Source organism: Peromyscus eremicus, chromosome 14 (genome assembly GCF_949786415.1).
Source record: "Peromyscus eremicus chromosome 14, PerEre_H2_v1, whole genome shotgun sequence".
Taxonomy (NCBI): Eukaryota; Metazoa; Chordata; class Mammalia; order Rodentia; family Cricetidae; genus Peromyscus; species Peromyscus eremicus.
The window spans coordinates 76,958,665-76,984,837 of record NC_081430.1 but is presented as its reverse complement, the minus strand read 5'-3'; the positions used below and the strand labels follow the sequence as shown (position 1 = coordinate 76,984,837).

Below are 26,173 nucleotides of genomic sequence, written 5' to 3'. Positions count from 1 at the left end.
GAATTCATCTTGGCTACTCTGAGAAGACCAGCTACATCTTGGGCCACGGTCATTGTGTGATGGGGAGGAGGGGTGATGTTAGGAAGGAGCTGAGCAGTTGGGTTCGGGAGGACATCTGCTCCCACCCCACTGGAGCAAAGATGCTACTCAGAGCACACCCATGTATGGTGATATTTTGTTGTACTCTAATAAAATTTGCCTGAAGATCAGAGGACAGAGCCAGCCACTAGATTAAACATAGAAGTCAGGCAGTGGTGGCACACACCTTTAATCCTAGCACTCGGGAGGCAGAGATCCATTTGGATCTCTGTGAGTTCAAAGCCACCCTGGACTACAGGAGATTAATCAGGTCTAAAAGAAACAGAGCCAGGCAGTGGTGGCACATACCTTTAATCCCAGCACTTGAGATCTCATGCCTTTGCTATCAGTATTTGGGAAGCACACACACCATTAATCTCAGCACTAGGAAGGTTCAGACAGGATGTGATATGACTGGGCAGAGAAAGGAATATAAGGCGGAGGAGATAGGAGCTCAAGCCTTTCGGCTGAGGACTCAGGGGCATTCAGTCAGGGGACTCGTGGAGTTGTCGAGGTGAGAAGTACAAGAACAAGCTGTGGCTTGTTTCTTTGTCTCTCTGATCTTTCAGCATTTACTCCAATATCTGGTTCCGGGTTTTTATTATAAGACCACTTAGGATTCGTGCAACATCCATGGGTTTCCCCATATTTCCTAACCCTCTTAGAGTTAGTCAGGGCCGTTCATCTGACCAAAGGGCTGTAAGTAGAAAGAACACATCATTTCTGGGCTGAAGTATTTACAGTTTTGTTGTTTTTAAGACAAGTCTTTCTATATAGCCCTGAATGACTTGAACTAGCTATACTGGTCTCAAGTATTTAAAATCTGGTACACAAGTTCCAATTTCTATCCAACGTTAACCAAGAAGGCTGTGTGTTCCAGGCAGGAGCGTCCAAACATTGACATGGTAACATGACAGTGTCACCTACAAATCTGTTGTGCTCTCCTGGGATACATGTGGCCCCTATAGGTTGTAATGCCTGTGTAACCAGCTAAAGGACAACAGACCCTCTTCCGGCCTGGATTCCTGAATCACAGTGGAAGCTGACCCCATGGTTAATCCTGGTGGAAGTGTACCAGGCATGAGGACTAAACACGGTAAAACACAGAGTGCAGGTTCTGTTTGTTCCTGCAGCCCAGCACAGCCAATCTGACTAATATACCCATTCACCACACCAAGCCTACCCAAAGACCCCTGCATTGGCACAGAAAGCTCCTTGTACCTTAATGTGTTCGGGCTGCAGGTTCTTCCTGAAGAGTGTGCCCACGTGACCGTGGGAAGGGAAGACCATTTCCCCTAGCCCTCTCCCTCCACTCCCCATGCCCTTACCTGAGTCTCCGCATTCTCAGCTCTCTGCTCGGCCTCCAGCAGCCTCTGCTCCAGCTCCTGCATCTGTTCAGAGAGGGAGGGAGATATTCACACCAGGTGCTGCTGATGAAGGTGGCATCAGGGCACTCAAGTGCACAGACACCACTGAAGGCCACACTTCCACCGCCTATCTAAATGGCTCCCGGATGGGCTGGAGAAATGGCTCAGCGGTTAAGAGCACTGGCTGCTCTTCCAGAGGTTCTGAGTTCAATTCCCAGCAACCACATGGTGGCTCACAACCATCTGTAATGAGATCTGGCGCCCTCTTCTGGCATGCAGGCAGAACACTGTATACATAATAAATAAATCTTTAAAAAAAAAAAAAAAAAAAAAAAAACAAAACTAAATGGCTCCTGGAGATGAGGGTAAAGATTTTCATGGCAATTCTCAGCTCCCTGATCCCAAGTTTACAAAGAAGATGAGCTGTCTACTGTTGTTATCACTACAGGATAAAAAGCCCCCTTTTATAGGATGGCAGGGCAGGTCACGGTCATTCTTCCTGAACATCCTTGCCCCAACCCTGCCTCAGTCTCCTCTCTGGTGCCTCTTTCCACTCCACATTTTTGGGTGATGGGTAGGGCCACGCTGTCATCTGCCCATGTATCCAGCATGGAGCATGTTCCTCCACACACCCACCTTCTGCTACTGGTAAGGGAATGGTTCTTCTACCCTAAGTGTCCTACCAGACGGAGGAAAATGGCATCCATGAGTATCCTCTTGATTGATTTCATTAATTTTAAAGAAATAGAAAAAGGCCAGGCATGGTGGCACAGTCCTTTAATCCCAGCTTCTGGGAGGCAGAGGCAGGTGGATTTCTGTGAGTTTAAGGCTAGTCTAGTCTGCACGTCATGTTCCATGCCAGCTAAGGCTATACATTAGGATCCTGGGGGGATGGGGTAAGAGACAGAAAAAGATACTCAAGTATTTGTATGTTTGTGTATGTGCTGGGGATCAAATGACACCCAGGGCCATGATGACCCAGCAACCCCTATACTTAAAAGAATTCTAGCAGCCGGGCAGTGGTGGCGCACGCCTTTGATCTCAGCACTCGGAAGGCAGAGGCAGGCGGATCTCTGTGAGTTCGAGGCCAGCCTGGTCTACAGAGTGAGTTCCAGGACAGGTTCCAAAGCTACACAGAGAAACCCTGTCTCAGATAAAAAAAAAAAAAAAAAGAATTCTCGCTAAGTAGGAGGTAAAAGCGTTTGCTGTGTAAGCCTGACACCATGAATTCCACCTCTGGAAACAGATGTGGTGGTTTGCAGCTGTTATCCCAGATTGCGTGCAATGGGAGGCAGAGACAGAACTGGCAGGGAATGAGCCGGCGAGTGCAGTGATGCCAGCGAGAGGAGGACAAGGACCAGCTCCTGAAAGTGTACACACACACACACACACACACACACACACACACACGCACACGCGCACACGCACGCGCACACACGCACACACATGCATACACACACGTGCGCACGCACACATACACACATGCGCGCGCACACACATGTACACACAGACACACATAGACACACACGCGCACACACACACACACATGCATACACACATGTGCGCGTGCACACATAGACACACACATGCGCGCGCACACACATGTACACACGGACACACATAGACACACACGCACATGTGTGCACACACATAGACACACACGCACACGTGTACACACACATATATACACATGCACACACACATGTGCACACACGCTAATAAAATGAAGCTTTAAAATTCTATCTTGTACAGAACATAGCAGTGTACAATTGCAATAACAGTCCTGAGAGATGGAGACAGAAAGATACACACACACACATACACACACACACACGTACACACGTACACACGCATGCACATACACACACACACACACACACAATAAGCACATAGAAAATTCCTGACAGCTTGGGCTACACAAGACCATGTCCTAATATATAAGTAAATAAATAAATAAACCAAAACAAACACCAAGAACATATATCCTGGGCCAGCCAGATGACGCAGCAGACAAAGGGCACTTGCTGTGCCTGGTGATCTGAGTTCAATCTCAGAACCCATAAAGGTAGGAGTTGGCTCCACCAAGGTGACCTTTACCCTCCACACGGGCCATGACATGTGCATCTACACAAACACATCATGCATGCACATTTTTAAAAATGAATGAAAATAAAAACCACCTACCTACCTGCCTGCTTTACTGGCTAGAGATATAGTACCGTGGTAAAGTGCTTGCCTAGCTCTGGAAGCACACATTCCCAGAGCCATAAAAGACAGGGGCCAGGGAGACAAAGTTTTTAAGTCTGAGGTCACCTTTTTCCCCGTTCTTTCCTTTTCTTTTCTCTTTTTCCCTCTGGGGACAGGGTCTCTCCACATAACCCTGGTTGTCCTGGAACTCTTTGCAGACCAGGTTGACCTCAAACTTACAAAGAGACCTGGCTGCTTCTGCCTCCTGAGTGCTGGAGTTAAAGGCATGCACCATTATACCTGGCTAACTCTGGAATCTTATTCAGGGGCTCATCAGGGACCAGATCTAAGCTGCAGCCTAAGGAACTGGTCATGGCCTACAGGGCATTCCTTTGCAGCCTTGCAAGCTCATAGCTTAGCAAGTGGAGTACAGGTTCTCCCTCAGCTGACGCACCCCTATGTGCTGCATAAACCACGTTTTTATGACTGACTCTTATGTCAAGGATCCTGTGCCTTCCCTGAGATAGTGCCAGCCGCTCCCCCTCCCTCTGCCCCACGGCAACACACCCACATTATTCATTCATTGAAGCATACTTCACCCTTGTCCTAATGCGGCCTGACAGAATCAGTGTCCCCTGCTTTCCAAGCTTCAGCCCTCACCTCAGTGTTCACTGAGGATTTGACTTCTCCAGAGAGATATTCAACCTTCTCTCCCTTGGTCTAGACCTTGGCTTGCTGTTTACCAGACAGTAAGCAATTCCCTGTATCTTCTCACGGGCCCACCTCAGCTACAATTCCACTTTCCTTGAGCAAAGACGTAAAGGGAAGAGAAGGAGCCCTGCTAGCAAAGGACAGGGAAAGTTACACCAGAGCCACAGGTCATGCTTGAGGACCCGAGGGTCTTTTTCTGAGGCTGTCCTTCCCTGGTCCGTTTGTCCATCTTGTCTAGGGTCAAGAAGACATGGCTAGGGCTGGAGAGATGGCTCAGAGGTTAAGAGCACTGGCTGCTCTTCCAGAGGTCCTGAGTTCAATTCCCAGCAACCACATGGTGGCTCACAACCATCCGTAATGAGATCTGGTGCCCTCTTCTGGCCTGCAGTCACACATGCTGTATACCTAATAAATAAATAAATCTTTAAAAGAAGAAAAAGAAGAAAAAGAAGAAGAAGAAGAAGAAGAAGAAGAAGAAGAAGAAGAAGAAGAAGAAGAAGAAGACGACGACGAAGACGACGACATGGTTACTTTCCGTATCCACTGCATCTGAGGAGCAGCTGGCAGGATGTTCCTCCAAAGGTCCCAGGGAAACTCAAAGACTTACACCCTACAGGTCTCCCATCACGTGGAGAGGACCCAGGGTTCGCCCACTTTTTCCTCTTCCCACCCTCTACTGAATTGAGTCATCATGGCCAAACCTCTCAACTCAAGCTAGGAGAGAGGGCTGGTTGTGCCACTCAGGCATCAGTTAGAGCCTGGTGGACTTTCTCAAACCAGAGAAAGTCCTAGGTCCTAGGCCAGTCCTGGGGTTCCTGACCTTCAGGCGGTCTCCCACAGCACAGACCAACACTACAGTCATAGAAATGGCTGTCCAGCCCATAAAATTCTCCTAGGTGGCTGGAGAGAAGGGCTGGATGGTGGAGAGTGGTGCTGACCAACTCAGTATTAAATAACTCTCCCTTCAGCACTGGGCAGGTTAAATCTCTGCAACTCTGAGACCTGGAATCAAGAGACTGAGGCCAGGGAGCTGCACAGAGGTGTAAGCCTCACCATGTTGTTGTGGAATATTAGTCTAAAATGTCATACGTTCATTTATGCTGTGGAATATTTGTTTAATGATGCAAAGATGTGTTGCATTCTTTTACGTTGCATTTGTTTAACTCTGAAGCTGTGTTACTGGGCCTGTCTAACACACCTGAGTGGTCTCATAAAGAGCTGAATGGCGAATAGCTAGGCAGGAGAAAGGATAGGCGGGGTTGCCAGGCAGAGAGAATAAATAGAAGGAGAAGAAGAGAAGAGGGGGGATTCCAGGGGCCAACTACCCAGCTACACAACTAGTAACCGAGTAAGAAGGAAAGAAAGGTGTATAAAATAGAGAAAGATAAAAGTCCAGAGGTAAAAGGTGGATGGGATCATTTAAGTTAAGAAAAGCTGGCTAGAAACAAGCCAAGGCATTTGTAAGTAAGAATAAGTCTCCGTGTGTCTATCTGGGAGGTAGACAGTGGGCCCCCAAAGACCAAAGAGTTAAAGAAACCAACTACACCATGTCATGACTGTTGGACGGAAATGAAGACCTTCCTGCTGCCCTGGTCCTTCTAACAGAGTTCCTGATGCAAAGACTGGGAGTATTTTAGAATACATTGAAATACTGAATGATGAGAAGGTCTCCTCAACGGGTTCCCCAGACGGTTAAACTGTAGTCCTGCTCTGGGGCTCAGAAGCCACAGGCTTTTCATGGGAAATGATACTTCACATTTATGACCCTCCACGACTGTCTGACACTTTCTAATTCTGTCCCACGGCAAAACTTGTCTTACCTTCTGACAGAGTGTTTTCACTTGGGGCAAGAGTGGCCTTCCGGAGCCAGGCACCTCCTGTCCGCCATGGGCAAGCAGCTTTGCCCCACAGCTGCCGATGGTCCTTTGCTGCCAACCCTCCCTGTCATTATTTTTCTGGACACTTGGCACTCAAGAGAAATTTGCATTCACTTCTGTGCCTCTTTTGCGGGGAGAAGGGGTTCCTAAAACTCGTTTCTGAACATTGAAACATTTTAAACATCTAGAACTTCCAGGTTTTTTTTTTTTTATTTTCTTTAAAGATTTGCTTTTTTATGTGTATGTGTGAGTGCCTAAATACATGTGTGTGTACCATGTGGGTGCCTGGTGCCTGTGGAAGCCACCAGAGGGTGTCAGATCCCCCCGGAGCTGGAGTTACAAGCTGCCAGATAAGTATACTAGGAACTGAATTCAGGTCCTCTGCAAAAGTAGCAAGTGCTCTTAACCCTGGAACCACCTCTCCAGCCTCCCCTTTTTAAAAATAACCTTTGAGGGATGGAGAGATGGCTCAGCAGTTAAGAGCATTTGCTGCTCTTGCAGAGGACCTGGGTGTGATTCCCAGCACCCACATAGTGGTTCATAATTGTAACTCCAGGTCCAGGGGTTCCAATTCCCACTTCTAACCTCTGCAGGCACATACATACATGTAAGCAAAACACTCATACAAATTTAAAAGAACTTTTATTTTTGTTTGGTTTGTGAGATGGTGAGTCTACCTATGTAACCCAGGCTGTCCTCAAGCTCACAATCCTCCTGCCTCAGACTCCTGAGTGCTGAGATTAAAGGCATGCACCACCACACTGAGAAGTGTTTTCAGGAGAAAAGCATGATGCCTATCCATGCATCTTTTATTGTAGTCATCAATTATGAACATTGGCCTTGAATGTAGAGAAAATTTTAAATATTTCTGTTTTTAGGAAAACAGATTTTCTCCATTGCCGCTGGAGCGCTCACAGGTGTGATCAGGCTGACATGTCACTTTTCTCTGCGTACTTTCCCATGAGCTGCAGCAGATGTGGCTTCTCCACGCTTACTTAAGCGGCACACCTGGAGCCGTGAGGGCCGGCTCTGCGGGCAGGCCACCCTTTCTTTGGGCTCTGTTCTTGCTCTCAAGGGTTCCCTAAGACCATGTCCTCAGCTCTCCTCTCAGTGTGGGTCTGCAATGCCGTGCCAGCCAAGGAGGTGTCAGGTTGACGCAGCTGTCGGGGCTCGACTTTCACCAGCTGCAGTGAAGGTTCATAAGCTCCCAAGAACTTGGCTGTAGCAACCTGATGAAAAGCACTTGGCACCAATCTGGTATTCGACTCTCCATGTCCACAGCGACTTGTGACACGTGGCAACACTGTGCAATGCCAGCCCCACGGCAGCAGGACGTCTTCTGCACTCAAGCACAGCACTGCCATACCTGAGCTACGAACTACGTCATCCTGGGTCTCAACCATCCCCTTGAAAAGGGGGCTCCAGCCAGGTGTGGTGGTGCCTGCCTATCTTCCCAGCACTTGGGAAGTGGTGGCAGAAGAATCAGGAGTTCAAGGTTATCCTTGGCTACTTAGATGTTTAAAGCCAGCCTGCGCTCTGTGAGACTGTCTAAAAACAAAAAACCCGCAAAAGCTGGAGGTATAACTCAAGAGAAATGAAGCACTGCTTATTACCATGTACAAAGCCCTGGGCTTGGTTCCCAGCATCCCAAACGTGGGTGTCCAACATTCTTACTACCACCTTCTACCCACTGGACAAAACAGCAGAGGTGAAAGCCAAGGTCTTGGAGCCTAGCTGATGCCCCCAGTGTGGCTTTAGGACAATTCATCCGTCTCCTGAGCACAGTGATCCCAGGTGGGCACCGGCACCCGACTAGAATACTTCCCATTTTTCATACATCAATACTACAATATGTATTTCTTATATGTCACCTATGACTAGTGTGTTTAGATTTACTTCTCCCGTTGCATTTTGTCCCTTCTAGAAGTCCTCTCTCCCGTTTTGTTTGCTTTTTGAGACGAGGTCTCACGTCGTCCAACCTTGACCTGATCCTTCTGCTTCCGCCTCCCGAGGGCTGGGATTACAGGCATGCACTACTACCATACCTGGCTTAGATTGCTCTTCTCTATACTTCCTTTCCTATTTGCAGTCTATACTCAGTGGGACTTTCTTTAATTCCCTTTCCTCACGGTAGCGACCTGAAAGTTAATGCATACCCCAGTTTTATTCATGATCACGTCTATTATTCTAGACTCAAAGACAGCTGGTGACCGAGGAGGTAACTTGGGGGGCACAGTGCTTGCCTGGCATGCCTGAGTTCCCGGGTTCTATCCCTGGTACCACAAAATGAGAGGGAGGGGGAAGGGAGGGAAAAACAGCTGGTTGTTGTGCCATGGGTTCTCTCCTCTAGAAAATAAAAAACCCAGCTTTTAGCTGAGCACATGCTATTGGGAATAAAGACATTTCCCAGCCTTCTGTGATGCTGAGTATAACCACTAAGATATGGCCAGTGGGATCTGACCAGAAGGAACACATGCAACCTCCGGATCATACACGGAAAAAGGAGAGTGGGGCCACGGGCACCAGGGTGAACCCTCTTTAAGCTCAGGGCTGGATTGCTTCTGTCTGGGAAGTTACACATGGCAGACACAAGAGCTGGATTGCTTCTGTCTGGGAAGTTACACATGGCAGATGCAAGAGCTGTGTGGTCTAAGACGCTGTGCGGGTTCTTTCTTACAGCAACCACACTATTAAGCAGCTAAAACAGAAGACAGTGATGTTTAAGTTTTTTGTCCTGTTCTCATTCCTCTGCCTTCTGAATCTGGGTCTTCACCTCTCTTATCGAGTTTGGAATGTTTTGGGGCACCGTCTTCTCAAATAATCCCTCTCCATCATGCTCTTCTCCATGGCCATTATAGAGTGTGATTTGGAACATACAGATTCTCACTGTTCTAGCATCCATATCTCGGTGTATCTTTATTTGTCTGGGTTGCCTTCTTAGTGGTTTCCTCTGGTGTCTCTGCCTGTTCATATCTTCTGGGCAAAGCACCTGCCTTCCATGCATAAGGCCCTAGGTTTGATCCCTAGTCATAGACAGAGTCCATCTTGTGGTGCCAACCTGATGTTTAGTCTATCCACTGAAAAACTAATTTCAGTGAGAACACTTTCTCAGAGGTCTAGCTGGTTTTCAAGTCTGCCTGGTCCTTTTGGATGCTGTGTTGTTCTTGTCTCAAGTTTTTGAATTCTTTATTCCGTCATCAGTAATTTTTAAATGAACTAATTTATAGTCTCTTGTCCATGGGTCTATCATGAGAAGTCCAATCATTTCTTGTGTATGTGAATTCCTACTAACTACAGATCACCCCTTCCCCCTGGGCACTAGTCATTTTTGGGTAATAATTCTGTCTTCACTAAGGCTCATTTTGATTCCTGGGGCTCCTGAGTGACCTGGATTGAAGTCTTGTTCCTCCAAAGAGATTTGGAATCTGTTCCTAGAGTTTCTCCTGTGTCACCCTTGACCCAGAACTCAGGTTCTTAAATCACACAGCTATATAAATCCAACAGTACACCATTGTTCTTCCCAGAGCCTTCAGTCTGAGAAGCTGTGGCCATCTCTCGGTGCTGGTGGGTGATTTTCTTATCTTCATCTACCTTGTTATTTATAAATAGTCCAGATTACAGAGGAGACTCAAGTTTTAGCTCAAGTAGCCAAACCTCATCTGACTCCAAAGATGTCAAAACTCAAACCGTATGTGACTAAGGGGAGGCTACCTGGTCTCACTCAGGTCCTCAAACTGAGCACTCCTGTGTTGTCCCTCTCTAGTTGACTCCTTGGGGAGCCTCTTGCTTTTCTCAATGTTTACCTCACACTTCGCAGTGCGTTTTCTCCCTCAGCGTTCCTAAGTGCTTCCTTCAGTCTTTGTTGTTTGTCTGAGGCTGCTTTGTTGTCCTATTTCCAGAGGTCGGCTCCCTGAGATGTGTCTCAGCCACTTGGCTGAGTATCTTTTCTGTCCCTTATCCCCCCGCCCCCAATACCACGGTCTAAGGCAAGGTCCTCAAACGTCATAGTGACAACCATTTTCTAGGAGCCTGTTAACCACAGATTACTAACAGCACCTCAGAGACTTAGAACAAGAGGACTGGAGTGACCTCAGGTCAGACACTCTAGCAAGCAGCTCCCCCATATGATTCTGGCAAAGGGGTTCTGCCCACACCATCCTTAGGCCTGCTACCCTTTCCCTCAGGTTCCTGAAGTCTTACCACTCCACTGGCAGCACCTGGCCGGCACCCACAGGAACCCTGTGCTGTCTGAACTAAGAAAGCAATGCCAATAGACCCAAGGTTCAAGAGTTCAAGTTCAATCTCATCCAAGGCCACGCCTCAGCCATGGGAATGCCCAAGTGACACCTGACTGCCTCCCCAAACCCCAGGGTGTAGGGCTATCAGAAGGGCAGGTCATGTGTTCCATTCTTTCCAGCTTTACTAATCACGGCTTGGACCTTACTTGAAAAGGGTGAGCTACACTTTACCTTTGTACTAAGAAAGGGTTAGCTAAGCACACTGATACTGTAATCAGAACTGCCAAGACAAACACCTGTCGTGTTCCCCCACAAACACATTTTAACTGCAGGTTTCCGCTCTCTCAACAGGCTGTACCTCTGAGAGCCAGCCACTTGAACGTATCTTCCAGAGAAGTGAGACGAAAGAGGTGAGTTTTGCAGACCGGCCCACCTAAGCTTAAACAGATAACACCTGCTCCCATTACTTAGCGTCCATACCCTTACGTAAGCCATCAGATACTAGTCTCAAAATAACCGAGAGGTATACATCATGTCCTGGCCTGAGAGGCGGAAGTTCACAGAGCAGGCAGGTAGACAGCCAGGCAGGGCTGACTCCAAAGCTTGTTTGCTGTCCCCAGAAAATCAGGCACTTGCTGAGGCTCATCTGCTTATAGGGGATGGGCAGGAGGTTGAAGATTTCCAACGTTCTCCTAAAAAAATCCATCCAGCCCACAATGAGAATGAAATCAATGTTAACAGCAGTAGCAATAGCAAAAGAAATAATGGAGAAGGTGACCCATGAGGGACTCAAAGTGACAGAGAACTAAGATGATTGTATCATGTTTCAAATTTTAATTGTTTGTCTCTGACAGGATCTCACTCTGTAGCCCAGGTGGGCCTCGAATTCCTTAGAAGCTGGGAGTGGCCTTGAACTCAGAGAGCCCTGCCTGCCTCTGTCTCCTGGGTGCTGGGATTAAGGCCGTGCTACACCGTACCCAGCTCGACCGACCGACCGACCGTATCATTCTTTAGTGTGAGGCACCTGAGGTGGGCGTTCAGCCCTGATGTGAGGGAACTTGCGGCTCTGTCTCCAGGGACTCACCTTGTCAGCCAGCAGCTCCCTTATCTTACTGGCCTGAAGGCGGAAGCGGAAAAGCTGTGTCTCCAGGGAAAGGCAGCGCTTCTGCCAGTCTATGCCGGCCACCTCCACCTTGACTTCGGCCATGATGGAATCCAAGTCTTCCTGGGAGCACACTGAGAAAGGGAAAGGCAAGAGAGTGAGGGGTGAGAGGGAAGGAGGAAGAGGAGATGACCAAGGGCAGAGAAATCAGGGTGGGGGAAAGAGGCGGGTCCACCTCTCCGATGGTGTTCCCTCTTCTCTCAGCCCAGGGTGTCCGTCCAGCTGCAGGACCAGGCAGCTGAGCACCTTCAGGACAACCCCACGTCTTAAGGAGAACCTGGTTTCCTTCTCCTTTTGTGACAGTTTGAATACATTTTAGTGAGTGGTCCCTATGAAGAGTTTCTCTCGGCCTTTAAATCCTCTTAATTAGCATACAAAGCATTTAAAATTTCTTAATTAGCATACAAAGCATTTGAATCCTCTTAATGTGCACACAAAGCATTGTGGTATTTTCAAATAAAGGTTGTTTGTGTCAATTCTCCTCCTCCGACCCACTGCCCCCACTTGGGGCCACAGGAACCAGCTTCACTTTCGGGTCACGTGATTCTGTTCCCCACCCCACCCCACCCTCCTCAACACCTTTCTTCCCTTTCTTGTTCCCAACTGTTGCTGGACCGCCTTCCCTGGGCAGATGTAAACAAACACCAATTCCCTCCTTAGAGGGATAATTCCACCCAAGTCCAGCTTGGGAAACCAATGAACTTATCAGGCTTACACAGGGCACGAGTACACGGGTACTTCCAGGAATGTGGGTGAGCACACAGCAGTCTCACCCCAGCGTGCATGCCAACTTCCCCGTAGCTGCATAGACGGCGTCTCCTCACTCCAGTGAGCACTCCTGTCTACACCCTAGCACCACGAGACTGCGTGAAACAGGGCATAATTACAGACAACTGGCCGGGAGGTGAGAAGGGAGCTTCAGGAATCTCCTCAGGGGAGGGCCCAATGACCCTCCCCAACCCCTCCTTCTATGTGGGAATGTCAACAGTCAACAAGCCCCGTGGGTGGGGGGTCACTTGCAAATAGTCACAGCTGTTGTGATGAAATGATGGCTGTTAAACTTTGGAGGATAGCGCTCTACAATAATAGCATATACCCACACTTGCTCAAAACGTGCACACGCACGCACATTCATACACGCACACACACACACTGAAAGCTAAGATCCACTTGTGAGAAGACAGTTTTTCTGAGTCTAAGTCACCTTGCTTAATATAATAATATCCAGATCTATCAATATTTCTACAAGTTTCATAATTACATTTTTATTTATAGCTGAACAAAACTCCATTTGGCATATGCCACATTTTCATTGTCCACTCATCTGTTGAATGGAGCACAAATTTCAAAAGGTCTTATTAATAAGAACAAACCTGGAGCCAGGTACTGGGGTCAACGCTGGAAGATCAGAGAAGCAGATCAAGCCACAGTTTCCGCACCTTGTAATTCCTCAGCTGATCCTGTTTCCTCAGACTGGAAGCCTCTGTGTCCTCATCCAAATGGATCTCAGCTGAACTGCTGCTCAAAAGCCTGAAAGCTTAACCAGCTCTAGTTCCTGGTCCTCACGCTTAGGTACTCTAGTTCCTTGTATACCTTTCTGCTTTCTGCCATCACTTCCTGGGATTAAAGGCATAAGTCATCATGCCTGGCTGTTTCCAGTGTGGCTTTGAACTCACAGAGATCCAGATGAATCTCTGCCTCTGGAATGTTAGGATTAAAGGCGTGTGCTACCACTGCCTAACCTCTATGTTTAATACTATGGCTGTTCTGTTCTCTGACCCCCAGATAAGTTTATTGGGGTGCACAATATATCAACCACAGCTGAACGTTTATGTTGGTTCCATTTCTTTTGTATTATGAACAGCACAGTGAGAAACATGGATGAGCAAGTATCCCATGAAGTCTTTTGGGAATGCGCCCAGGAGTAGTATAGCTAGGTCATTTAGAAGTTCTATTTTTAACTTTTTTTTATTACATTTTAAAAATCAACCAGCCTGTAATTCATGGTATTCATATACTTCTGGGTGTGCAGCCATCCACTGGAACATGATGCACCTACCAGGAAAACTGTCCACAGCTCCTCAGTTAGGGGTGGAAGTCCGTGAACTCCTTCCGTGTTTCTAATCTCTTGAGAAACTTCCATGGTGATTTCTACATTGCATTAGTTTACATTTACATTCCTATTAGCAGTGACTAATGAATGGTCCCTCTTGCCCCACATCCTCAGCAGCATCTGCTGTCACCTGCTTTCTTGAGAGCTAGTCCAGCTGTAGCAAGAAGTGAAACATAGGGTTCCCTTGTTTTTCATTTAATCATCTACTCAACCGCCATACTGTCAGATACCATTCTAGCTCTGCAGTTGACAAAGTCCCTGCCATGAAGTTTTCCACTATAACATGTGCACAGTTGACAGAGGAGCAGAGAAGGGACTGAGCAGAGGGGTGGGAGCCTCGGTGTTCAGGGAACCTTAAAGGAAAACACAGATTCACCCAAGGTCACACCGCTAATTGGAGGCAGAGCTCTGGCTCCCACTTCAGTCCTGACTCTGTATCTCTGTGGCTGTTAGGTGGGCTGAGAGTGGACTGGAAATACGCTCTGGGTTTCCCTGACACTTTTCTGTTTAGCTGGGATCTTGCCAACTGTCATCAGTTCATCCTGACTGGGGACAAACTCCGGTTCTCTCCGCCCCTCTCATTCAAGTCGTAAGATGCAAGCCAGGAGACTTCTAGATGCTTGGCTCCAGCCTCTGGCGAAAGTCACCTTTCATAACCCCAGCCAGGGGAATTTAGCCAGATGCCTCCTACCTGTAGTTTAGACAAGAAAAACTGGGTCAAGGATGAGGAAAGAAGCAGGCATGAGTGTGCCTGAGCTTGGGGACAGAGGCACAGGGTGAGCAGGAGAGGAAAGCTGGAAGGTTCGATCAGCATCGAGACTTGTAATCTCCCAAGCCACTGTTGGTACTCTCAGCAGCAAGAATAAATAAATAAGGCCTGGCCCAAACCCTGATATATGGTCACCTGCATACCAAATCACTTTAAGAAATGACTGCTAACAGTTCTAGGTTGATAGTATTCTTTAACGTCTCTTGTTAAGTGTTACATAGGATTTTCAGCGAAAACCGTAAAATACCCTCTGGCCACACAGTGGGTCAAGGAAGATTTGTCAACATAGTGATAGTTGGGGGCTGGAGAGATGGTTCAGCAGTTAAGAACACTGGCTGCTCTTCCAGAAAGCCCGATTTAATTCCCAGCACCCATATGGTGACTCCGAACCATATATAATTCCAGTCCCAGGAGATCCAGCTCCTTCTGGCCTCTGCTGACACCTGAGCTTGGAGACGAAGGCACAGGGTGAACAGGATGGTGGACACGCATGTGGTGTAAACACACGTGCAGGGAAAACACACAAATACATAAAAAATAGTGACAATTGTGACCGGAGCAAGGAAAACACACACACACACACACACACACACACACACACACACACACACACAAAAACATGGACAAGTTTAGAAAGAAGAAAGGGAAGAGGGAAATGATATAATCTCAAAATATGTTTTAAATAATTTTTAAAAAACAGTAGCAAGTGTGTGCGTATGTGTTTGTGTCTGTTGCTGGGAATCGAACCTAGGGACTCATGCTTGCTAAGTGCCCTCCCTCCCCTCAGCTGCACCTGAGCCCTAACTGCTGATGGTTTGGGAAGCTGGGTGGTCGGTCTATGAAGTCTGTTACACTGGTCTTTCTACTTCTGCTTGGCAATTTCTACAGTGTGTTGTGTTTTGAAATCCTCTTCTCTGATTCTTCAGGAGCCATGTGGCCTTTCCCAGAAACGTCCTGTGTTGTTGCCAGATATTACCTGGGAGCAAGAGTGAGTCACCTGCGTGGCTGATCACCAGTACTGTTTCTCCCTTTCACTCTTGACTTTGATTAGTTGGTTTCTCCCATTATGTTTTTTGTTTGTTTGTTGTTTTGCTTTTGTTTTTGAGACACAGTTTCTCTGTGTAGCCCTGGCTGACCTGGAACCCACAGAGATCTACCTGCCTCTGCCTGCCTCTCCATTAGGCTTTACAAACAGCTGTCACCTCTTGAGACCTTATTGTATGGCAGACACATGCCATCTCTTTAACCCCCAGGTCAACTTAGAAGCCACAGGAAGACTCTACTGTCCACACACAGAAAGTCACCTGGAACAGAGTCTGAGTAACTTCTACAGACCGTTCCATAGTTGGTCAGCAGTGGGGCTGACTGGGGTTCTGGTTCTGAATCCCATTCACCACCACCACCACCACCACCACCCAAAAAAATGGAGAGAGGTTGGTGGTAAGGACACTAGCAGTACACCCGCTTGCCTAGCACACTTGAGGCCCTGGGACTGAGTGGGGCAGTGGTGGCCAGAGTGGGGGTGGCGGGCATTTTATTCCTGATTCCACAAAAAGTAAGATAAACTGTGAAGAACAAGAGAAATTCTTTCAAAAGCCTTAGCACTAAGATAAACCTATAGCCCAGATTTCCCAAGCCATCCGAGACTCAGCTATTCTGCTACCACAAACCTTCACAAGCACAGGCACCGGCCATGTGAGTAGGCTTGGGGAGAAGGGCTGAACAATTTCACCACCGATAGGTCTAGTGTCTGATTCTTTTGGCTCTGGGGTCCTCTGCACACTGGGCCCATGACCTAAGCCCAGAAGTGTCATCCTGGACAATAGGGACATTGTGACCTCCCAGCCATTCCCACTTCAAAAGACTGGGACCAACTGGAACAAGCAGGAAGACAAAGGACCGAAACAAAACACGGCCTTATCTGAGCTGAGATCACTGCTGTGAAGACAAACAGAGCCTAGGAAGACTAGGAGAAGCTGGGAGGCTTCGTGTTTGAATCTCCGTGTCCTTCGGGAAAATTTTATTTTTCATCCTGTAAACAGGAAAAGTGGCAGATCTGAGGCTAGGACTTGGGGAGTCTCGTCCTCCAGTCCGGGCTAAGAACCAAAGTACCCAAGAAAAACCCAGGGATTGGGAGCAGGAGACAGGAAATTTGGTGACTTGAGTTTGATTTAAATACTTAAGTCCTTTTTTTCTGATTGTCCAAACTGCTGCAGAGATGCTGTGGGGACTGGAAAATGCCAGATTATCAGTCTCCTAGAATTCTGGAAATGACATGTTTCTAGTCTTGCCTGGCCCTGACAGCTGAGGTTACCTTTAGACTCCAGGAGTGCTCTCTCCATGTCAGCAGCTTCATGACTTCATAGTTCTGGACTATCAAGTGATCCGGTTAATCCTTCTCCCTGCCTTAGCGAGGCTGACAAGTCCTAAGAAGGCTGGGGCTCGTGCTAGGCTTGCCTTGGCATGTGAGGGGATTTAAGGGTTTGGAATCAGATCTAGAGTAAGGTATCTACTGCCAAGTCAAGGGCCCGGGGGCTCTTCAGGCCAAAGCAGGTGGTAGGACCAACAGCTATAAAAGGAGGGATGTTAAGGGAAGGTGCTAATAAACTGAACTTGGCCTGCTAAGTGTCCTTGCACTTGTTCCACCCAAAAAGATGTTCGGGGATAAGCAGACGCACCACAAGAAGTAAGGAGACGAGCACAATAAATTCCCATGCGTCCCACCAGCAACAACCTCATCACCCCATGGCCAGGCTTCTAAAACCTGTTCTCTTGCTTGTACTGGAGCCCAGAAGGCTGAGTTCCTGACAGACGGGCCAGATGATTGCCAGAAACCTACCTGCTGTTCCGAAGCTCAGCAATCCCAGCCTTAGAGCCCACAGGGCCATGCTAGAGGCAAGGGCTGGGGGTAGAAGAGGTTGTGGGGAAAAAGAGCCAAGAACAGTTTGGTGACTTTGGACTCGGTCTGTAACCCAGGAAAACACAAACTTGCCCTGGGATCTTCGGAGGCAAACTTGCGGATTTAGTCAGAAATACACAAAATGCTGAGATTTATTTAACTTAATTCAGCCAACTTTTGGTAATTCCTATTTGCAATATTGAGACGGTAAAGCTGTTAAAGACCTTCGATCTTGCAAGCCTTCAAGTCTGGTCACTGCAGACCCAGGAAAACAATGCTTCCAATAACATTACCAGAAGGTAAGGAGAGCTAAGAAGAAAGAAAGAAAGAAAGAAAGAAAGAAAGAAAGAAAGAAAGAAAGAAAGAAAGAAAGAAAGAAAGAAAGAAAGGAAGGAAGGAAGGAAGGAAGGAAGGAAGGAAAAGAGAGAGAGGGAGGGAGGGAGGGAGGGAGGGAGGGAGGAAGGAAGGAAGGAAGGGAAAGAAAGAAAAGATAGAAAGAAAAGGATGATATAGCTTCTCCCTTCCAGAATGTGAGGACGTGGAGGGCCTATGTGACTTCAGTTTCTAAGGATGGACCGTCACCTACTATGAGTGAGTGCTGCTCTTTTAAAAGCCAACTGTGGGAAAGGAAGCTCTCGATGCCTCCTTCTGATGCACCTGGGAGGAGATGGTGAGCAGACAAGAGGATCCCTCTGATCTCAGCACTGCCTCTGAGCAAACCAACAATAAACACTCCACTTCTACTGGGTGTGGAAACACTCCACACCCTTCAGACAGCATTGAGGAGATAAAGGGAGAGCATGCCCTAGCCCTTGAGAACCTAAGTATCAAAAAGAGAAACAGCATAGCACTGAAGATCCCAAGCTGAGGTCAAACCACATGGGTCAGAATACTGGCTCAGACACTGAATAATCCATCCGCTTAACTTCTCTGGTCCTCCGTTCCGCTTTGAAATCGACAGCAATATTTGAAGAACAGTGATATCAGTCGAGACCCTATGAAGCTGTCAACCCTTACCTATCTTTTTGACCAGCAAAACAGCAATTTCAGGCTGGGCGGGGGGTAGTTCAGACCTGCAATCCCAGCACTCAGGAGGCTGAGGCAGGCAAACAGCTTCAGATTCCAGGACAGCCTGTGCTGGGGGGTGAGACTTTGTCTTAAACAAAGGTAATTTCATCCGGGTGTGGTGTCCTGTAATCTCAGGGCGTGAGAACTGGAGGCAGGAGGAGACGGTGAGGCCAGGGTGGGGGTGGGGGTGGGGGTGCAGGGTGGGCAGCAATTCCAGGGCTGTGTGTGCTTATGTGTGAGGGCCTGGGTTCTATCTATACCTGAGACAGTGGAAAAGAAGGGAGGAAGGGGTCGGGGGAGACACTGAACAGAACTTCCTTGAAAATTGAAAAGAGTATTACCTAAGTCTGACCCCTGTTGTGTATGTAAGCACCCAATACCTGACAGCTGATGTTGCAGCCTACAAACAAAGCAGCAGTTCCCCGGGCATGTGAGGGTATATGGTTCATGAACATGCTCTCTGCCATCCCCACATGGTCATTCTTAACAATTACATTGTCTTATTTTTCAATATTAAAAAAGAGAATTTAAGTGCACAGTAAGGCTCCTTCCCACCCCTCGTACTTAGGCAGTAATTATTTTTCTAGAGCTACCCAGAGTACAGGCATTCATATACATGCCACACACACACACACACACATACACACACACACACACACACAGAGTCATAGCATGTATACATATAGTGTGTGTGTATGTTCATGTATGTGCTGGTATCCTCAGAGGCCAGAAGGGGGCGCCAGATGGAATGGAGTTGGAGTTACCACGGATGTGGATGCTGGGAACCAAACTCAATCCTCTGCAAGAGCAGCAACCCCTCTTAATTTCTACAGTCTGATACACTATCTTCAGGGTGCTTAACGGAAGAACTCAGCTCTTCCTCTCAGCACACATCCTTACCGTGTTCCCTAACCCCCAGGCTTTTCAAGAACCTTAATGCATTCTATTGTGAGGCCATTACATGATCTTACTTAAGAATCCCTTGTTGATGGACATTTGAGTTGTTTCCAACATTTTGCTAAAATAAACAATACTACAATGAATATTCAATGAAGGTGCTTCATTTTATATGTATCAGTGTATATCTGAAGGATAGTCCTAGCAATGGGATCATAGGATTAAGTAATGTACATTGTAAAGTGCTCTCCCCTGAGGCTCTCCTAATTCATACTTTGGCCAACAGTTAAGTGCCTATTCTCCAAATCAGACTTCAGCTTTTGGTTTTTCTCTCAGGGTCTTATTCTGTAGTTCTGTAGCCTAAGCTGGCCTGGAACTTGCTACATGGTAGACTTGTTTTGAATCAGTGATCCCCCTTCCTTACCGTTCCAAGTACTGAGATTATAGGGGATGGGCCACCATGCCAGGCCACAATATCAGTTTGGAACCAGCTATCGGTAGAGGGCAAGACAGGGTTAGACAGCTTATTGGTCCATCCTGAGACTGCAGGGTGGTGGCTCAGCAGCAGTCTGCAGTGAGGGAGAGAATCTCTGCATATCTTAACATCCCTTAACTAAGGTCCACATGCATAACGCATTCTCCACCCTCTGAGGAGCACAGATTTCATACAGATGCACAGCCTTGTAGAGATAAAGAGAAGAATAGAGGGATGAGTAATGTCAGCACTAGAAAGGCAGAGCTGGAAAGAAAGAAAGAGAGAGAGAGAGAGAGAGAGAGAGAGAGAGAGAGAGAGAGAAGAAGAAAAGAAAAAAGAAAAGAGGGGGGACGAGGAAGAGACAAACAGATAAAGAAATAAAAAAGAAAGATGAAAAGAAAAAAATACACCATGAAGAGCGGAATGAGAGAAACACACTTCTCTCCTATTGCTGGTGACTTTTTCAGCCAGAATGGTAGCATGTTATTTTGGGCTAATAGTTAATTTTCCTAAGTTTGGGACCAAAGAGTGAACAGTATCACAGCCCAGCTCTGAGTAGGTCCCCTAAGCAGCTAGGGGAGGGCAACGGACAATACCCCATTTGGAATCTAGACGGCTTAGATTTGAGTCTTGTCTCTACGTGACCTTTACAGTCTTTCACTATAACCTTGGGCAAGACACAGTTTTTCTGAGTCCTAGTTTCCTCCTCTACAGTGAAGGGTGAAGAGACGGATGAACTGAGTGACGAACCCTTGCACCACACAGTGTCTGACACAGAAGATAGTCTAGAAAGTCTGGTGCTGAGGAATTGATAGCTATTCCATTGGAGGGAGGGGTGAAATTCAAATAAGGATCTTTCGGGCATTCTCCTAGAACCGAGACTTTGTCAGTGTCAGGAAGTTTTATGAGGTGGATTCACAGTAGAAGCTGATGGAGACAAAATCCTGACAGGGAGGAAGTATGCGGAAGGAGCAACAGGGAGAACATTCTATTTCCACAGGAGGGTCTCCGCTGCCTCTGCCAGCCCTCCGTGGGAGACGTATTCCTAAGACTGCTAGGACACAAAGCCCCTGATGTCGCTCGGCGCCCAACCTGTGCTCTTTTCTGCTTGGCCGACGTGTCACTAGGGGAGTCCAGCCTGGTGCCTAAGACTCCTAGGAGAGACACCCAGAAATCACATCAGAAACAACCGAGGACGAGGCGCTGAGAGTGGAGCGGAAGGGTTGAGAGCGGCGAGCACCGGGGGTGGAAGGAAGCCCGCACGTACGTCCCGGGGGCCCTTCCCAGGAGCAACTGGATCAAGCCGGTCCCAAATGGCAGGATCTCCCTCGGGGAGGCTCGTCACCGCCTCCCAGTGCGGGTGTCCAGGAGCTCCGGGTGGCCTGCGCCTGTCCCGCGGCTCCCAGGTAGGGAGGCACCTGCTCCGGAGTCGCCCTCCCCGCCGCGAGCAGTCAGCCCAGTCCGCCCCGGGGCCGAACGCCCACTCCGGGCGGCACACCCCCCCACCGGCCCTCCCGGCCCGCCCCGATCCCCGGGGCCGCTCACCTGAGCGAGCTGCCGGGAGTCCCGCCGCGACCCCGGCCACCACGCGCGCCTCTGCCCCGCAGCGGCTCCAGCCGGCTCCCCGGTGGCCGCCGGGTCTCCGCTCCCCGGCAGCAGGGGTCGCGGTGGGCGTGGCGGGCCGAGGTCGGACCAAAGGAAGGTCCCCGGGAGCTCCGCACAAAGCCCGGCCCCGGCGCCGGCTGCAGCGCCGCGCCCGCTCTGTCCGCACCGCGCTCGGCGGGCAGCTCGCGGCCAGGCACAGGAAATGACCTCAGCAGCCGCAGCCTCCCACCGCGGGGCGCGGCCGGGGCGGCCGGGAGAAGGCTGCGTGCCGCCACCCACCCACCCACCCACCCCCCAAAACAGCTGGGACCCTCTCGGGATGCTCCCAAGACCCGACCCTGCCCCTGGAAGGAGGTCCCAGCGAGTGGCTAGCCACCTGTAAGAAAGTACCGCCTGGTTGTTGGGCGCAGTCTGTAGAGCTGGTTTGTAGTTTGCAGGAGGACGAAGGAGGGAGCGTGTCCCTACAGCTCGCAGGAGAACTTGTTGGCTTGTGTATGTATTATCTGTTTTAAAGGCGACGGCCAGGGAGGCAGAAAGGCAAGCAGCCCTTGTTGCAATACCTTAACTCACACCGTAATAAAGATCTGGGAAGGATCTGCTTTGGAATACTTCCTTTGACTGGGTTCTGTTCCCAGCACCGGTAAAGAAAAGACACAGACCTGGCTTTCCCAATTCCTTAGACTGAACAGAAACAAAACATCCCCAGAGCCCGATTCTCCAAGTGGGTGCTGAAATAGTCGCTCCAGGCCCCACAAAGAAAAGTCCCTGACCCCACCCCAGGTTTAAATCTGAATCTGGGGATGGGAGGGGAGCCGGGGAATTGCCCTCCTCAGGCATTCTCATGCACAATTTTGAAAGCTCAGGCTCTGAGGAACGCAGTTAAACTGGGTGGGCGCAAGTGGCTTTATAGGCAAGACCTCCGGGTTTTGTAAAGGGCAGACTCATCCATTCACTTTGAATAAGCAATCGTGAGTGTAAGGTGAATTTCAATACAGAGGGCGAGCAGTGGAAACCAGATCTTTCTCCCGTCGGGTCCTTTGTCTGGCAGATCACCCCTACCCAAGTACAACTACTGTCATTATGTATCTATGGTGTTGTATACACATACTCATTCACATCCATTCATATTCATATGTTCATGTGCATTTGTCTATATCCATGCATATGTATTTACAGTCTACTTTTAACACTTATTAAGCAGCCCTTCTTTTCACCTCTCCCCATTCTCTCTTTTTTATTAATTAATTTTTTTCATTTATTTTACATCCCAACCACAGTTTCCCCTCCCTCCTCTCCTCCCTCCCCACCCCCTGCCCCCACCTCCCATCCATCCTCCTCCTGTCCTCTCTTTCTCTCTTTTGAGACAGGATCACACTATGTAGCCCTGGCTGGTCTGGAACTCACCCTGTAAACCAGCCTGGCCTTGAACTCATGGAGGTCTGCCGGCCTCTGCTTCCAGAATGCTGGGACTGAAAAAACGTGGGCCACCCCATCCAACTTCCTTTTTACTCCTGTCGTTATCGGTGTTGACACAAAGCGTGATATGTTAATGCGCTTATCTTTGTAATGACGAACATTCAAACTTTCGATTGTCTGCTTGTTGTTACAAGTGACCGACACTGAAGGCTGGAGCTGAGAGGTGGGGAGAATGTCACCTTGGCCTCAATGATCCCTTAGGGCACTCTTGAAAGATGAGGATGAAATCCAGTCTGAACCAATTTGGCCCCTTGGTAATGGCGGAATTCTGGTACTACCAGCGATGGAACATGAGCAGAGGCCACGTGTAGTTTTACACATTCCTACAGGTGAGATACTTAAAATGTCGGAGACCAAATTAGCTAAATGTTGGAGTATCGGCAAGCAGGCACAAAATAGCCACCTACCTTACTTCAAGGCAGGCTGACAGTCAGCCTGCTCTGATTCATTCAAGGGCAGCAGGGCCCAGATAATCTTCCTGGCTGATTCGGTGTCATGAAAACCACTTATTTTACGAAGGAAAGATTATTTCTAGTATCTCTCGAGCACATTAAGGCCTTGGGGATAGGTTTTGATGGCCTTTGAAGTGCTTATGTAACCAAGCTCTGGAGTGCAGGTTTGAGATTAGAGCACTTCAGATGCTACCCCCACTTCTAGGGGTAGAGAAGGAGTCTGTTCTCGTATACACACGCTACAAGGCTGAGGCGGGAATGTTGACTAAATCCATACAGAGTCAGTGTAATAGTATCTGACTCTGGGCTTAGTTTCCTGGACAGCACTGTGGCAAAGAGGAGAGACGTCAGTTCAAGTCCATACTTTGTCACTTTGGTGGCCATGTGATCTTGCTAGATTTTCTCTGTTCATTCTTCTTTTGTAAAGTGTTGTTAGAAATAAATTCTTTAGAAAGAATTAATTGAGGGGCTGGAGAGACGGCTTTGAGGTTAAGAGCGCTTGCACTCCTTCGAGAGGACCCGAGTTCAATTCCCATCACCCACATTCTCTAGTGGCTCACAACCTCCTGTAACCCCTGCTTCCAGGAATGCAACACCCTTTTCTGACCTCCTTGGGCACCCATACACATGGCACACACACACACACACACACACACACACACACACACACACACACAGCCATAAATAAAAATGAAAAGAAAATCTGAAAGAACTGAATGAGATAGTATGATATTTGACATTTAGCAGGTGACCTATGCATGGTAACTTCTGTTATTCAATCTTTGAACAATATTTTCTGGAGGTCAGATGTTTACCAGACACTCTACTGAGTCTGGGGAGGGAGGGTGTAAAGATGGTCAAGACAAGCAAACTGCTCTTAAAGAACAGGACTGCAATACCTGTCTCTCCTGGATGGAGAAACAGAACTCTAGAATTACAGAGTGATCAACAGGTCACCTCCTCATGAGACTGCCTGTCTTCTCTGATCAGGGTTCCAGGCTGCGAAGACCACACCTCTTGTTTCACTAAAACCTCCGCAAATCAAAGTAGCCCTCCTTGTGCCTGCTTCTTTTAGAAGAAGAATAGAGAGGGGCGAGCAGAGGAGAAAGGAGAGAGGAACCCAGACTTCTAGGAATGGGGAAGTAGGGATAGTCCTGATCTGACCTCCACCTCATAGCCAGGGGTAGAGCATGGCAGCCCTTAGGGAAGTCAGGAGGTCATTTACTGCTGAACCTTTGGGAGCAGCTAGGGGAATGAATTGTGGGTTGAGCCAGAGAAGTCTGAGGTCACCATCGTAAGGGGGGTTAGAAGGGCAGTGATTGGGCATGAAGAGAAGTGTCAGATTGAAGACCTGGAGGTGCGGGGGGAGTATGAATAAATGTTGAAGGCAGATGAGCAAAAGGTATCCTAACTTCCAATATTCTCTTTTCTTCCATCTTCTCATTCAGCTCTTTACCAACACATACAACTTAACTACTTGCTATTTTCTAAGCATTATGCTAAGAAGACACATGTCACCCAGTGAACTCTGGGTATAGACTTTAGAGCTCCGTATGCTGACCCTAGACTCTTGGCTATTCCCAGAAGGGTACACAGGATGGACCTGGCCACATAGCTAGTAGCTACACATGACCTGTGGAGCCAGGCAGAGGATGGGGAAGGCAGGGCTTTTCCTCTGTAGAACAGGAATCAGTTACTTCCTAAAATGGTATGTAAAAGGCAGAGATCAAAGGCCTGCCCTAGAGTCTGGCATATTATAAGCATGTACGAACTGTTAGTGAATTTAGTGAATAAAAAGCAAACCTGAAGGAATGAAAGCAGAAAGGACTAGCATGATGCCTAAAGGTAATGAGAAAGAATGTGATGGAAAGGGAATCTGGTCAAGGAAGACCCCAATGAGTGAATAGACAGAGTCCCAATCCTACTTCACATTATAACATCCCAAGAGCACTGATTAAAACCATAGATTCCAGGTCCCAACCCTGACCTTTTGAATCAGCAGGCCTGGGTGTGTAGGATGCTGTGTTTTCTCTTTCTTAGGACCTGTCTGGTATCTGTATTGACTAGTAAGGCATACATCATATTCTGACATTTCTGTGATTGCCTCAGAGAATAGCAACTCCAGAGGGAAACACAGGGTAGAACGGATATAATTACAACATTATGTCAATGCAAAATGATCTGCTGAGCACAGCTGTGGACAAGAAGGAGCCAGGCAGGGGCAGCCCAGTGGACTGAGAACAGAAGAAAGGGAGAAGGGAAGCTGAGTTGTGGGCTAGCACTCAGAAAATGAGGGTCAGGAGAATCTGGCTGGTTCTAGATCATTGTAGAGCTTGCATCACGGTTTTATGTGGTCTTGTTTCTCTATCAGTGTTCATCAATAATGAAAACAGTGGCTGTTCATATCCACTGGGGGAGGGATGAGCTGGGCAGGGACCAGTTCTAAGTGGATGTCAGGTTCTCCAGCAGAGAAGCCCGTGTGGGGAGAGACCCTAGGGATCTAAAAGAAGCCAAGAAAACTCAAGTCAATGACAGAGCTGGCTGTGGTCTTTGGCTCCTTTTCAGTGGTAAATATATGGCAGCATCGAGTATATGAGTTTCCAGAGGGCACCATGTAATCTCTGGAATCCCACTTCCAGAATCTAAATTGCTGCCTTAGCACTTAGTTTAGTTCTTGACACTTAAAAAATGCTCACCAGATGCTGACCCCTCTTATCCGTTCAGCTGATGACAGACACAAGCTGAAGAAGTTATCTTTCTCTCTCTCACCCCCTACCTCACCAACTCAACTCCACGTCA

The 26,173-nt window shown here is 48.1% G+C and overlaps 1 protein-coding gene across 1 annotated transcript in view; it reads right to left on the bottom strand.

Annotated features, from left to right (window-relative positions):
* Window positions 1–21,469, bottom strand: part of Plekhh1 (pleckstrin homology, MyTH4 and FERM domain containing H1) — a 50,739-nt gene extending 29,270 nt beyond the window's left edge. Inside the window, exons 1-3 of the mRNA XM_059278902.1 lie at window positions 21,387–21,469; window positions 11,543–11,694; window positions 1,407–1,469 (exon numbers count right to left, since the gene is read on the bottom strand). Coding sequence (XP_059134885.1) covers window positions 1,407–1,469; window positions 11,543–11,665 — 186 coding nt within the window. The 5' untranslated portion in view covers window positions 11,666–11,694; window positions 21,387–21,469. The remainder of the gene's footprint in view (window positions 1–1,406; window positions 1,470–11,542; window positions 11,695–21,386) is intronic.
* Window positions 21,470–26,173: the final 4,704 nt, after the last annotated feature.